At 41.0% G+C, this 15,476-nt stretch overlaps 1 protein-coding gene across 1 annotated transcript in view; it reads right to left on the reverse strand.

Moving 5' to 3' along the window:
* The window catches only part of SLC39A8 (solute carrier family 39 member 8), a 91,507-nt gene extending 77,428 nt beyond the window's left edge, over positions 1-14,079 (reverse strand). Inside the window, exons 1-2 of the mRNA XM_030819172.1 lie at positions 13,930-14,079; positions 13,027-13,498 (exon numbers count right to left, since the gene is read on the reverse strand). Coding sequence (XP_030675032.1) covers positions 13,027-13,245 — 219 coding nt within the window. The 5' untranslated portion in view covers positions 13,246-13,498; positions 13,930-14,079. The remainder of the gene's footprint in view (positions 1-13,026; positions 13,499-13,929) is intronic.
* Between the last annotated feature and the right edge of the window lie 1,397 nt (positions 14,080-15,476).

Genomic DNA, 15,476 nt, shown 5'->3' on the forward strand with positions numbered 1-15,476 from the left:
ACCTGGCTTCAAACTATACTACAAGGCAACAGTAACAAAAACAGCATAGTACTCCTACCACAACAGATATATAGACCAATGGAACAGAACAGAGGCCTCAGAAATAATGCCACACATCTACAACCATCTGATCTTTGACAAACCTCACAAAAACAAGCAATGGGGAAGAATTTCCTATTTAATAAATGGTGTTGGGAAAACTGACTAGCCATATGTAGAAAACTGAAACTGGACCCCTTCCTTACACCTCATACAAAAATTAACTAAAAATAGAATGAAGATTTAAACATAAGACCTAAAACCATAAAAATCCTAGAAGAAAACTTAGGCAATACCATTCAGGACATAGGCGTGGGCAAAGACTTCATGACTAAAACACCAAAAGCAATGGCAACAAAAGCCCAAATTGACAAATGGGATCTAATTAAACTAAAGAGCTTCTGCACAGTAAAAGAAGCTATCATCAAAGTGAACAGGCAACCTACAGAATGGGTGAAAATTTTGTAATCTATCCATCTGACAAAGGGCTAATATCCAGAATCTATAAGGAACTTAAACAAATTTACAAGAACAAAAACAAACAACCCCATCAAAAACTGGGCAAAGGATATGAACACTTTTCAAAAGAAGACATTTATTTGGCCAAGAAACATGAAAAAAAAGCTCATCATCCACTGATCGTTAGAGAAATGCAAATCGGCCAGGCGTGGTGGCTCATGCCTGTAATCCCAGCACTTTGGGAGGCCGAGGTGGGCGGATCACGAGGTCAGGAGATCGAGACCACGGTGAAACCCCGTCTCTACTAAAAATACAAAAAATTAGCCGGGCGTAGTGGCAGGCGCCTGTAGTCCCAGCTACTCGGGAGGCTGAGGCAGGAGAATGGCGTGAACCCGGGAGGCGGAGCTTGCAGTGAGCCGAGATTGCGCCACTGCGCTCCAGCCTGGGCAACGGAGCGAGACTCCGTCTCAAAAAAAAAAAAAGAAAAGAAAAGAGAAATGCAAATCAAAACCACACTGAGATACCATCTCAGTTAGAATGGTGATCAGTAAAAAGTCAGCAAACAACAGATGCTGGAGAGGATGTGGAGAAATAGGAAAGCTTTTACACTGTTGGTGGGAGTATAAATTAGTTCAACCATTGTGAAAGGCAGTGTGGCAATTCCTCAAGAATCTAGAACCAGAAATACCAATTGATAGTTTGCAGTCCCATTACTGGGTATATACCCAAAGGATTATAAATCATTCTACTTTAAAGACACATGAACACATATGTTTATTGCAGCACTTTCACAATAGCAAAGACTTGGAACCAACCCAAATGCCCATCAATGATAGACTGGATAAAGAAAATGTGGCACATATACACCACAGAATACTATGCAGCCCTAAAAAAGGATGAGTTCATGTCCTTTGTAGGGACATAGATGAAGCTGGAAACCATCATCCTCAGCAAACTAACACAGAAACAGAAAACCAAACACCGCATGTTCTCACTCATAAGTGGGAATTGAACAATGAGAACACATGGACACAGGAAGGGCACATCACACACCGTGGTCTGTCAGGGGGTGGGGGGCTAGGGGAGGGATAGCATTAGGAGAAATACCTAATGTAGATGACGGGTTGATGAGTGCAGCAAACCACCATGTCACGTGTATACCTATATAACAAACCTGCATGTTCTGCACATGTATCCCAGAACTTGAAGTCTAATAAAAAGTGTATATATATATATATATATATATATATATATATATACATATTCAAGACTGGCAGAAATGTAGAGGAAAGAGATCTGTGAGGCAAGACTGGATGCAGAGGGCGGCAGCAATAACAGAGTGTATGTGTATTGAATACTTAACAGCATGCCAGGCAAAAGACAGAGTGGCTAGACATACTATCTGATTTCATCTCTACTACAATCCCATAAGGTAGGTACAATTTTCCCCATTACACAAAGAGGATGTTGGAGCTTCAAGAGATTAACTAAGAGATATTTGTAAGTTATTATGACAAGACTTATGTGCATTTGATACGGGAAAGGGAAAGAAAAAGTGAGAAGTCAATATTAACATCCAGTTTCTCAGCTTAGTTCAGTGAGCAGATAGTAATACCTATCACTAAGATGGGCAAAACAGGAATACCAAAAGGTTCTGATGGAGAAAGAGATGGAGTTGATGAGTTTAGTTTGAGACAAGTTTAGACCTGTTGAGTTGGGGAAAAGAAAAGAGTTAGACATCAATTGTCAGCTGGGTGCGCAAGGCTGAATCTCAAGAGAGAAATCTGAAGTAAGCCAACTCACATAGAAAGCATCTACAGATAGATAATCACAGCCATATGAGTCCTTGAAGATATACAGAAAGAGTGTGAGACATCAAAATAAAGCAGGCTCAAGATGGAAAACTGAGGAGCACTAATACTTAAAGAATGAGCAAAGGAAATCAAAATTGAAAAGAAGCGGCCAGAGAAGTAAGAAAAACATGGCACAAACAGCTGCAAGCAAGGTAAGAATGTGTTTCAAGTAGGATGTAATCAACACCAACAAAATTATCAGAGCGGTGAGGCCTGAGAAGCACCCACTGAACCTAACAATAAGGTGGTTCCATGTGACTTGGTATAAATTTCAGGGAAGTGGTGGGGAAAGAAAAAAGCCAGAACCAATGGTTTGAATAGTGACTGAGAGGTGAGAAAACAGAACAGGCATTCGCACCTGTCTGTGGTCTAGTTATACACAGAAAACGAAGCACAAAGATCATGGAATATTCAGGTTAGTCAGAGCACAGTGGCCTTGCTAATACAGCATCTGATTAAAGTTAGCCCAAGGGAAAAGAACTGAGGATTCAAAATTGGAATGTCTGGTCTCCCAGAAAAATTTGGGCACTTTGTCTAACTTTTACCAAATGACTTATTCGTATCTCAGTTTCTGGGGGAACTGATATGTCCCAATTTTCTCACAATATTGTTTTGAGTACCAAATGTTAATTGTCAGGAAATAACTTTGCAAGGTTAAAAACTAGTTTGTAGAGGAAGTAATAATGAGTTTTAGGGCCGGCCCTGACTATTGCAAGTACAACTTTAACAAGGGGAAGAAAAGACATTTTTTTCCCTCTTTTCACTCAAACAAGAGAAGAACATCAGCAGAGAACATATTCCTGCTTTAAATAAATGATTGTACAGTTCCCAGTGGCTTCAAGAAAATGGCATTAGTTCTACCTTGACATCCAGGCACTTGGATGACACAAGAGACACTGGCTTTTTGGAAAATAAGTCCTTCTGTGGGATGATACTCTTCAGCATGAGAGGCAACAGCAGAAAGTGCATCGGTTATAGAATCCAGTCACCCTGGAATGGAACATGTGCTCTGCCAATATGAGTCATCTGACTTAAAGTGAGGTACTTAACCCACCTAAGGTTGAGTTTCCTCAAGGGAATAACAAGAGTGTTTACTCCATGAGATCAGGAGGTTTAACAGAATGGTGTATAAGGAAAAACTGAGCAGGATGCCTGGAACACAAGAAGTGCTCCATAATTGTTAGTAAATATTCTTACTAGGACAGGACCTTTTTCCTCTGCCATAGTAAAGGCCCTACCCACAACATTTACTTAAACAGTGTTCATCCCAAGACTAGAGACAGAGCCAGTGTCTAGCTGTTCATGCTAATGTGTAGGTGAAGTAACCAAATAATATACTTACATTCTGGGGAACTCTGCTCCTGAAGAAAACTGTAGAGCATTATGATTTAACATTCAAACTCTATTACCTGGTACCATCATAGCATGCATCTCTTAACATAAGGGACTGCATGTTTTATAGAACATATGATGAATATTTATATAAAGCATGAACTTTTGCGAAGCTCAGAATCAGTCTACTTATTTTACTGTTCGCTGAAGTTTGGGCTAACTTTCTGTTTCCCTGCCCCTGAAGAGATACATCTCTCACTTCTTCCAGTTAGATCAAAATAATTCTCATTCTCTTATCTGTTTTCTATCCAACAGGGTTCAGCTAAATGTGCAGAGGGTCCTGGATTCTTTGGCTTGCAAAACCCATATAGAGGTCCATACAGATTTAGAAGTAGATCTCAATTTAAAACCACAATTCTATCCATTTCTGGAAGTATTATATGGCTCCCCAAACATTCACATTTCAATGGTGATGCCAATCTGGGGCAAAAATAATAAAATAGAGCCAACTCCTAAATGTAGCATCAGAAGTCCTCTGGAAGGGAGGTAATAATTTCAATGCATATTGAAGTACTCAAATTATTTTATTAGTCTCTACTCCTAAGGTTTACATTTTCAAGAATTTACTACCAGTGTTTGGTGAAAGGGAAGTGGAGGTAAACCGTAAAAGCCTTTCTGAAGGTGAGTCACCATGGAAACCAAGACTGAAATCAAAGGCACTGGACTGACTTATTTCTCACTGATCTTTTTTTTCAATTAATTCTTGCTGTCTTTTCATGGCTGTGCTTTCTTCTTTAAGTTGACAGACCCTTGGGTGTTCAGATCTTCAATGGAAGACAATTTTGTTAAGGATAATGTAGCTATATCGAGTAACATAGTATTATGATGATAATAACTATGTATTGAGCACATAATTTGAGCCAGGCCCAATGCTAAGTATTTTACATAAATTGTCTTTTGTATTATGTATTATTGGAAGCAATATAGGTAATGGAAAAAAGTCTTATATCTTTGTTGAGTTGGCACATATAACATACTAAATATATAAGTGTCCGAAATATATTAAATGCTCAATAAATGTTAATATTGTTCTTATTTTCTAGTCCAAAAAACTGTCGTATGAGTAAGGCTCTTTTTTTCTCAGTTCACAGATGTGAAAACTAAGGATTACAAAAAGAGGGTAAGTCACTTGGCTGTGATTTCCCTGGTGGTAAACAAGAGAATTAGAATTTCAGCACAAGCTTGCCTGACTCCAGAAGCCAGATTGTAAACCATTATGCTGTATTCTCTAAGATAGTTAAAGGTCTAAGAAGCTCACCAAATAAATTGTTTACAATTATGGATTATTTTTTAATTAGGTTCAAAGAATTAAAGACTTAGAGGCATTATCAATGCTCACTTGATTTTTTTCTCTAGCTATTCAATTAGTTATTTAAAGAAAAAAAGTCAAGGTGTTAAATATTTGGCCTTGGAGGGCACAATGCTACATTTCAGGTTCACCTTTAATCTAGACTCAACAGATTTTTGTTTTTATTCTCCTTAAATTTCAGGCCAAGAAAAACAACAGAGTATCTTTAGAAAGAGACGGAAGCCAAATTAAACAAGGCCCCATTCCGAATGTTTTCTATGCTCCCAAATCCTATCAACACAAAGGCAATTCGATGAAAGGTTCATTTCTTTATAAAATAAATCTCAAGACTACTGAAACAGAAAATTGGGAATAGTTTGAGAACAAATTAATTAGTTTTGATTACAAACAGGAATCTACTGTTATATAAAGTTGGAAATGGGAAAATTCTGAAAATTACGTAGATTTTTAGGTAGTCTAGAGTTTAGTAACATTCTTTTTTTAAAATAAATTGCATTGTAAATGACCCTAATACTAGCTGTTTGCACTTAGTAATGTGTACATCCCTTGAGGAAACACCACTTGGAATACAAATAACTTGCAAACCCATTACCAGCCACATTAAACTGCCTTCATTAGAGGTTGCTTTTCTTTTCCTGAGGATCACTGATCCTTCTCAACTTCAGGCCTTATTTTCCATTTCTATTTATATTCCTATTTCCCTCCCCCAATCCCTACTACCACCAAAAGGAATTCACTTTTCTCAAAAAAAAAAAAAATCAAAAGTATATTAAATTTAAAGAAAACACCTTTAAACAATTATTATGGTTGAAAAGTAATGGGTTTTTATGACTAGGAAGCAGAAAACTAAGTCCCTGCCCCTCAATATATCCCAAGATAAGAATAAATCATGGAAAGCATAACAGCTGCAAATCTCCCACCCAGATGAGGGAACATCCCTAGAGAGAAATAAAGATCTATCCCAATTATGGAAAGTTCACCTGATAACTGTGAGAAAGCTCAAACTGCCTCCTAGCAGCACTGTCTTACCTATAGTTAAGAGTCAGTGATTCTGTTGAAGTACTTGGCTCGGCTCACCTACTCTTCCCTCTTTGCTTCAACTCATTCCCCAACACCTATGCACAAACCACTTTCTCCAGTGTTGTGCACTTAAGAATGCAATTGCTTCAGAGGCATCATAAGGGAAGATTTCCATTCTAAACTGCCAGAAGAGACAGTGGATTCACTGGCAGAAAACTTCTAGCACAAAAGTGAGAAATAGACTGAAAGGTTTCATACTAGACATGCCTGAAGTCTATCCATAGAAGAAAGTACTATTGTTGCTCAAAATATAGTCCTTTAAAAAAATTCATTATATATGAAACAATAAAAGAAATTTTCATCCTCTAAAAAAGAATTCATGTAATTCACATGAAAATTCATCACATTTGGTATAAGCAAGAGTTCAATCAACAAATTTTTAAAAAACCAAACCAGATAAGTTGAATTGACTGAGTTATAACTTTTCCATGAGGCATTTCCAACCCCAAAAAACCCCTCACCTTTCTAAACTAGTAGCAGATGTTTTCTAGTATCCATGTGACAATCATATATGGCCTTGTGATATGTTTTACAGTGTCTGCTTTCGTGATTACTGCAGCTTTGCCTTCCATAGTCACTTTTCACAGTTTCCATCTTATTTCTTTTTTTTTTTTTTTTTTTTTGAGACGGAGTCTCGCTCTGTCACCCAGGCTGGAGTGCAGTGGCACCATCTCGGCTCACTGCAAGCTCTGCCTCCCAGGTTCACGCCATTCTCCTGCCTCAGCCTCCTGAGTAGCTGGGACTACAGGCACCCACCACCACGCCCGGCTAATTTTTTGTATTTTTAGTAGAGATGGGGTTTCACCATGTTAACCAGGATGGTCTCAATCTCCTAACCTCGTGATCTGCCCCCCTCAGCCTCCCAAAGTGCTGGGATTACAGGCGTTAGCCACCGCGCCCAACCTCCATCTTGTTTCTTAATTATAAGATCTCTGAGGACAATGACAAGTCATCATCATTGTAGCCTCCACAGCTCTAGTACCATTTCCTTAATGTGACTAAGCAATGTAGCCAGATAGGCAGTCGATGACTAGTAACTTCTGTCTGTAGTTCAAAATCTAAGGTCATGGTTGCTCTAGCTAGAGAAAGTATGGTTTTCTAGATTGTAATTCAAAAAATGCACTATAGCATAGTGTGTAAGATTGCCTGAGGTTCTACCACTTATTTTCGTGACGTTGGTCCAGTTACTTAACCTCTCTGTGCCACATTTTTCTTATGCATAAAATGAAGATAATAATGGGAACTTTATCATAGAGTTGGTATGAGTATGAAATGCGATAATACAAATAAATTGGTTAAGGGAGTAATGCCACACAGTAAAAGATTAATAAATCCTAGCTATAATTATTATATTACATATAAAAGGGTTCATATGACTCCTAAAATAGTGGGTAAAGATGTGATTTTGGGAGTTAGATATGAAAGGAATGAAAAGCATTTTCCTAATGGATCCCAATCACACCTGGCATCAAGGCAAACTAAGCTCTTGACATCACAGTCAAATGAATTACGGATGTCCCTCATTTTCCCAAAGCCTTGAAATACAATCAACATACTGTACACAATCAACTTATGTGAGAGTGATCTAATAGATCAGAATGGGGCCATTGTCTTGGAGGATTCTTGACAAGAGACCCAGGTAACCTCACCCTCTGTCCTGCCCTTCCAGTTTCTCACCTGAACAAGCAGGTTAGAAGGCATTCCTAGAAGGTTTACCCCCACCATTTCTCAGCACATAAAGGGGGAAAAAAAAGAACAAATGTTCTTTATCTCTTCTGTCCACAGTCAGTGCTTCCCAGAAACACCCTCATCTAACCCATCATTACCCCCACCCCAGGAAAAAGCGCAGTAGATGACAACAGGCAATGCAAAAAACATATTTGCAGTATCCACACATATACATACACTCCTTTTTGCTACATACCACTAGCCTGGCCATCCATTAATATGAGCCCAGAGTTATCCTTTCTCCCTCTGGCATCACAGGGCCAGAAGATAATGAAGGAAGAGATCTAACAACACTTAAATAAATAACAATTACAGACAAAATATTGAAATAGAAAAGGCTTATCTCTGGGGCCTTTTGCATACTCTTCAGCCATGCCTGCTGTTCTTGAAGTCTCTGAAGGCAAAGCCTTTATATTACCTTCTGACTTTCTCCAGATTCAAGTGGTCCTTACATCTCATGAAATCCACTGCAGATGGCTCCTTAGCTCCCACCTTGACCCACTCCAATACATTCCACACTCCCATGTCAGATTAATGTTCTGAAAACACAGGTCTTATCTCACTTTGGTTTTTACACACATTTATTCCTAGTGTTCCCTTATTGGAACACTAAGCATGTGGGAGTTATTTATATCCCACTGCTCAAGGTCATTGCCAAGGTCTGATTGCAAAAATTCAAAAAATTGCAACCTCAGGCATAAATGGGTTAGTTCCTTAATCAGACATATCACTGTATCGTGCATTATAATTATATGTGCATATGTCATATCTCCTTCAATAGACTGTAAAGTCATGTGGGACTCAAATTATCAAACTCATCTTAAACCACCTTCACCCATCTATTCAAAAAAATTATAATGAATACACGTTATAAACCAGGCACTACACTAGTCCCTAGAGAGAGGAGTCAGACCATGCCCTTCAACTTGTTAAAAATCTTTTGGAGGGTAGAGGGAGGAAGCAGGGGTTATAGCCACATAAGCAGAAAACTGTAATACATATAAAATAATTTACATGTTATAATATAATTGCAATATATAATATGTTATAATTGCACAAGCACCAAGAAATACAGGATTGCATTGAAGGGACTTCGACTACACTCTTGAGAAGATCAAGAAAGGCTTCTCAGAAGAAGTAATGTCTAAACTGATACCAGAGCATAATCAGGTATTTCTAGAGAACCAGGCAGTGTAAATGGTCCATTAAGATTGGAACTGTGACAAAGGATATGGTTTAAGAAACATACAGGGACCAAATCAGAAAAGGACTTTGAAGCCACTATAAGTGTTCGTAGTTTATCTAAAAGTCACTGAATTGTTTAACAGGATGAATGATACGCTCAGATTTGTATTTTTAAATAACCATTCAAATTAGAGTGCAGCAGTCATTTAAAATGTCTGTTGAACACATGAATAGTTAAGTGACATCAGCACGGTAAAAAATATTTCAGGAATTCAGAAAATAGAGAAATCAGTAAATCAGTGCTGGCTGTGATACCCCAGAAAGGTTTTATGGTGAAGTTTAACTGGGCTTAAGAGAATAGATTTTCACAGGGCAATTCAAGGAAAAGAAGAACATTTTGGTCAAAGGCAGGAAGGGTCCAAGGAAGATAATGAGCTAAGAAGTGGTTGAACAAAAGCTTATGGGAATCCATAGAGCAGTGAGTACTTTAGTTTAGTGGGTGCTAGGTCTGGAGAGGTAGGTTGACACAGGAGGATCAGGCCTTAAATGCTAGGCTCCAGATTTAGAGTTTGTCAGCTAAGAGACAGTTCATGGAGGCTTTTTGAAAGAAAGAGTGTTGCTTTGAGAAGACTGAATATGAATTGAAAAAGGTTAAAAACAGTACTTGGCTGCCAGTAGAAATGTGAGAAGAAAAAAACTATGTGCAATACAGGGGATGGGCTGCAAGATATATATATCAAAAAATACATATCAGAAGAAGAAACTCTCTGAATGGAGGCATTTCCAGCAGCTCAGTGTGATAATTTAGAAAATAGGATCTTCCTTTTATCAGGCTGTTTAACCACTATCTACACACAAGAACTTCAGAATACAGTGTTTGAAAGAGGAAATGAGGAAAAGGAACATTTGAAGAATGAGAAAGGAACACCTGAACAAACAAAAGGCAGCACTGAGGACATTCTTAAATGTCCTAGATTAATAACCCAGGGGTATCCAGATATTTGGGGCTTCCCTGTGTATTCTAGGAATTCCCCTCAATAGATCAGACCTTTATCCAGAAATGAGGGCCCCAGAGACCCACTTGGCTAAAAGGGCTCCCTCCTCTTTGTTGTTTGGGTCACTGCTTCTACCTAACTCTTTGCACTGTCAGTAGCTATAAGAAGCAAAACTATTAGCTCAATTGTTCTACTGTCTACAGTTTGAACTCAGACCTCTTTGATATCCCAAAGCAACAAGTCAATTTAATACTACTTACTTAAGGATACAGAAGAAAAATATTTAGAAAACCTTCCAAAATTGTCTAACAAATCTCCAGAGTTCATTAGTCTATTACCTGAGAAAAGCTGACCTAATAAATATCACAGCCCTCAACCAAAAGAACAACGTTATTTGAAAACTAAGTCTTGCAGAAGATTCAATAAATTCTTGGACCCTGAAACAAATTTTATCTTCTTAGCCTTTTTCAAAGCCAAAAACCGGTGTCTCACAATAGACATGTGCATTGTTTATTCCACCCTGTGAGGAAACTGAAGTTGTATTCCTTAGGATATGTAAGCATTAATGACCCTAAAATTTTACTCCAGAATTGGGTGGTTTCACACTGGAGCATACATGAATGCTGTGGGCTCAAGTCCATCAATTACCAGCAAATCAATGGATTCTTTTGGATTGGTATTTCATTTGTCATCGTTTAACCAATGATTATTGTTATCATTAAGACTTTTTAGAACATCAGGCAGGGCGCCGTGACTCATGCCTGTAATCCCAGCCCTTTGGGAGGCTGAGGCTGGCGGATCATCTGAGGTCGGGAGTTTGAGACCAGACTGACCAACAGGGAGAAACCCCATCTCTACTAAAAATACAAATTAGGCAGGTGTGGTGGCACACACCTGTAATCCCAGCTACTTGGGAGGCTGAGGCAGGAGAATTGCTTGAACCCGGGAGGCGGAGGTTGTGGTGAACCGAGATCGTGCCATTGCACTCCAGCCTGAGCAACAAGAGTAAAACTCAGTCTCAAAAAAAAAAAAAAAAAAAAGAGAACATCAAAGAGATGTTTGTTAAGTTTATTAAGTGGTAAATTTTCCTTGGCTTCCTTTTCTTTCCAAGGTAATTATGGGCTTCTTCCTGTCTCTTTTTAATGCCCACAGAGGCCATAATAAGGGCAGTTAAATATGCAAACATGCGAATGAGAAAACAGGTGTCAAGATACATATAATTTTACCTATTGAGACATCCTACCTGCTAATAAACAGAGCATCATATTACTGGTACACTTAACCAATTTTCCTAAATAATTTAGGCATGTTTTCCAATGTCTTTGCAAAGGTGGTGTGGGGAGGTCTTTTGCCTCTTTAAAATTCATCAACACCTCCAGACACTGCAAGATAAGGAGGTCATGCACGTCAAAACAATGTGTGGGCTACAGATACGCAGCTTCAAGTCAATCCTCTAAGCTTCTTTCCAAGCACGTGACCATACCTACCTGGAAATACTGGAGTCAGCTCAGCTGTTTCCCCTATTTGATAAGAAAAGAATGCAACTAGCCAGCAAATACTTTATTTTCTTAAATATTAGCATAATTTGTGGGTATTTCCATTTTTCCAACACATCATTTGTCAGATATTACCCCAAATATAATACCATGCCCAGAACTGGAACTATAGACAATTTACTAAAGAACATGCATAAGGGAACCACAAAACCCTTCTAGGTCAAAGAGAGACCATCTCTGATATGCCATGGCATCAGAAAGTTCTACTTTTTCTTAAGAGCCGTATACTTTAATTGTGGTAAGATATTTCTAACAAAAAGAATATCAATCTACCTATAATGTTATTAACATGGAATTTATTTGATTACAGTTTCCCTAACTGTAATCTAAAGTCATATTCATTAGGAAACGCCAAATTTCCAAGAGCAGAGTATAATATGCAGCATTTCCCAAACATCTTGGACCCCAAAAACTTCTTGTAACAAACTAACATCGTCCAAAAATGACAAACAATATGGAAAATACTGTATTCTGCCCTCCAGTATCAGTTGTCAGTGGGATAGGAGTAAAGGAAAACAAGTCAAAGCACTGAGTTAACTGAGTTTTAAAAGAAGGAGAGTAATTTTGGAAGGATGCAGAAACTACACTTTGCCTACTTCACAATTTTAAGAACTACCCAATCACAGAGTATTTATTATAGAAATAATTAGGAATAATTTGATTTTATGTTTACAAACAGGTATGATGTTTAATTGCTCCTACGTAGTTCGAAGCTTGTTCTTAAACCCAAGGTATTGCCAAATGCCTAGTAGTACCCTGTTTATGCACTGAAAAACTGTTTTTTTAAATCATTTTGGATAAATACTAGAATCAAATATTTGACCTGACATATGACAAGGAACTAACAATATAAGCCTAGTCTACCACCATCTGGATGACCAAATTAGAATCTTGATCTCAAGGCCGCCCCTGTTTCAGCCCTGAATGCCTCATGTAATGTACACAGGAGCCAGAACTACATTATATCTCGTTTTCAAATAGCACTGGTTACCCACTGGGCAACTGTTAACCAGGGTGGCATGTGATAATCTTCCTTGCTAACCTTGTAGGAAGTGTGCGAGCCGAGCCGTTATCTCTCTGGGAAGATTTAAGTAACTCATTCCTATCTAAAAAGCATCTGTTAAAGTGGCGTCACACCCTCAACTACTTCATAAACTTTTCTATAAAATGTTATAATCACCAGAGTCGGACCTCTCAGTTCATCAGGCGTAAAACTGCAGTTTCTAGCTGCCAAATCCCTTAACAACGTTAACCTTTTAATCCTTCAGCCTCGTCTAGTGAAAAGCAAGTGTCACCAGAACCGCCTTCTACTTGAGAAACCTAACAAGATTCTTTCTCCTGCACTTTTCCCAAATAAAAACGGCCCATATACAAAGTGAAGTCTAGGGACACCCACAGTACGGAGGGCCGCCCGGGCCTGGCGGCCTTACCTGGTTGAAGTGCAGCTGGCCAGGCTCCGGGACGCCCACGCGGGAGGCGGCTCCCATCTGCTCCAGCAAGTGCTGGAGCTGCGCCGCCGACAGGCTCAGATTCGCGCCGAACACGCTCAGCACATCCTCGCTGAAGGCGAGCCCTGGCCCCTCCGCCACTCCTCCGAGGCCGGCGGCCGCCAGCAGCAGGAGCCCGGCCACCGCCCGGCCCGGGGCCATCCTGGCCTGGGCTTCCCCTTGAGGGCCCGCGACGGGCTGCCGCGCAGAGGGACGTGCGCGGGCGCACTGGCGTCCGTGCCCAAGGGCGCGAGCGTCAGTGCTCGGCGCTGCTCCGAGTCAGAGGTGGCGCGGGACGCCCCTGGTTCTCCGACGCCTTCGAAAGAACAGCAGCTCGCGACCTGCGGGGCATTGAAGTGGCAGCGTAGCCGCGGGGAGCGATAGGCGGAGTGGGCCCCCCGGTCTCCTGGAGAGCCTGAGATAAAGAGGACAAAGGGGGACAGAGATAAAGGCCACCAGGGCACCAGCCGGCCGGCTCCAGAAACGCTGCGTGGCAGTAGCCCTCAAACGCCCCGCCGGGCATGGGGCCAGACGCCCCGGATCCGGGTTTGCAAATGCCCCAGGATTTGCGTACATATGCTCCTCCCGGATATAAAGCCCTAAACCACGCCACTTCTTAGGAAAAACTAAAACCACACTAACTGTAGAACTCCACCTCCTCTTCCTGTCTTTCTGCTTTATTCTCTCCGCCGCAAACTTAGAAGTGAGACGTGCAGTCCCCAAGGAGCTGCAGAAAAGGGCTCTTCCGGAGTCCTGGGGATTGCGCGTCTAAACGGGACCCTCCCTCTCCCCGGATCTCTTCTCTGGGCTTGGCAAGTTAATCGGAAGCACTCGCTGGCCTCTCACCTCTCCTATCTGTTTGTTTCTGTCTCTGCGTCTTTCTCTCTGCGTGTCAACGTGAGACTCGGTCTCTGGATCTCTCTCTTTCTGTCTCCCGCCCCCACAACCTCTGTATCTCTGACAGGTCCGCGGTGAAACTCCGCGATCCGCTCTGGCGCTCTTTACAAATAAGGGGAGGAGGGCCGTGTCCCCGCCTCCGTAGCACGTGGTGACCCATTTCCCCAGCCTGAACTCCCGCGCGCGTCCACGCCGGGGCGCAGGACCGCCGGCCTTCCCTCCGCGGGCGCTGCTCATTCCCAGCATCAGCCGTGCCCTCTTCCCCACCCTCACCCCTGAGGGTTACCTGATGCCACCTCCGTGTCAGGGTCCCTAACTCCTCTCTGGTCTCCGGGACGCATGCACTTTTTCGTAACCTTGATGAAACCAGCTTCCTGAAATGGAGCCTGGAGACCCTTGCATTGTCTACATGATTAACAGGAATTGCTTTTTTTCTCACTTCTTAAAATCAGAGGAGAAAGAGGAAATCCAATGGTAGCGGTGGCGGGCTAGCTGAGCCAGCACTGCCCAAGCCGGCCCTTCCTGGCGGGATATCCGCAGATCAGAGGAATGTTTATTTGTTCATATGGGGGCTCAAGAAAAGCTGACTTAGGTGTGATGTCAACAGGTTTCTGTAAAGTGAGTGTGGTGTTTGAGGCAAAGTTTGTATCTGGTGGATATAGTGGTTCGGGTGTAAAGTGAAACCATGCTTCACTGTTAGTGGCTGTGAAAGGAAAATAAATCTTGAGACTCCAAAATCACCAAGCTAAAGGGAAACATCAAGCAGGGACCAGCTTAGGGCAAACCTGCCTGCCATTCTATTCAAATTCATCCCTCTGAGGCTCACCTGAGATAAATGCCTATCTGATTGCTTTCTCTTCTCCATTGTTTATGCAAAAAATGCAGATTCACTGGGCCAGACTAAACTGTCTATTCAGTGGAAGGCTGATCATGGCCTCAAAAGAATGCAACCTTTTGTCTCTTGTCTCATATACTTCTAACCTGGAAGCCCCCACTTCCAGTTGTCTCACCTTTCTGGACTGAACCAATGTACATCTTACACATATTGATTGATGTCTCATGTCTCTCTAAAATATATAAAAGCAAACTGTACCCCCGACCACCTTGGGCACATGTCTCAGGACTTCCTGAGGCTGTGTCAGGGGCACATCCTTAACCTTGCCAAAATAAACTTTCTGAATTGACTGAGACCTGTCTCCGATATTTTGCATTCACGTGACTACAGACAATAAAAAGAATTCAAGGTGCTGTTCTTGCCTTTCATCAGGAGAATGCACAGCCTCCTAAAATAGCACATTTTAAAGAGACATTAAGTCTAGACAAAGGGGAAAAAAGATGGGGAAAGGGAAAAAATCTTAATCTTACAAGAGGAACCTAAAGCCGTAACTGCGGAAGAAAGAGACAGGTAGAGAACATTCCCAGAGGGTAAGGTTCTAGGCAGATGAAGCTGAAGGATTGTCATATGGAAGAAGGGTTAACTATAATATATCTAACTT

The sequence above is a fragment of the Nomascus leucogenys genome, chromosome 9 (assembly GCF_006542625.1).
Source record: "Nomascus leucogenys isolate Asia chromosome 9, Asia_NLE_v1, whole genome shotgun sequence".
Taxonomy (NCBI): domain Eukaryota; kingdom Metazoa; phylum Chordata; class Mammalia; order Primates; family Hylobatidae; genus Nomascus; species Nomascus leucogenys.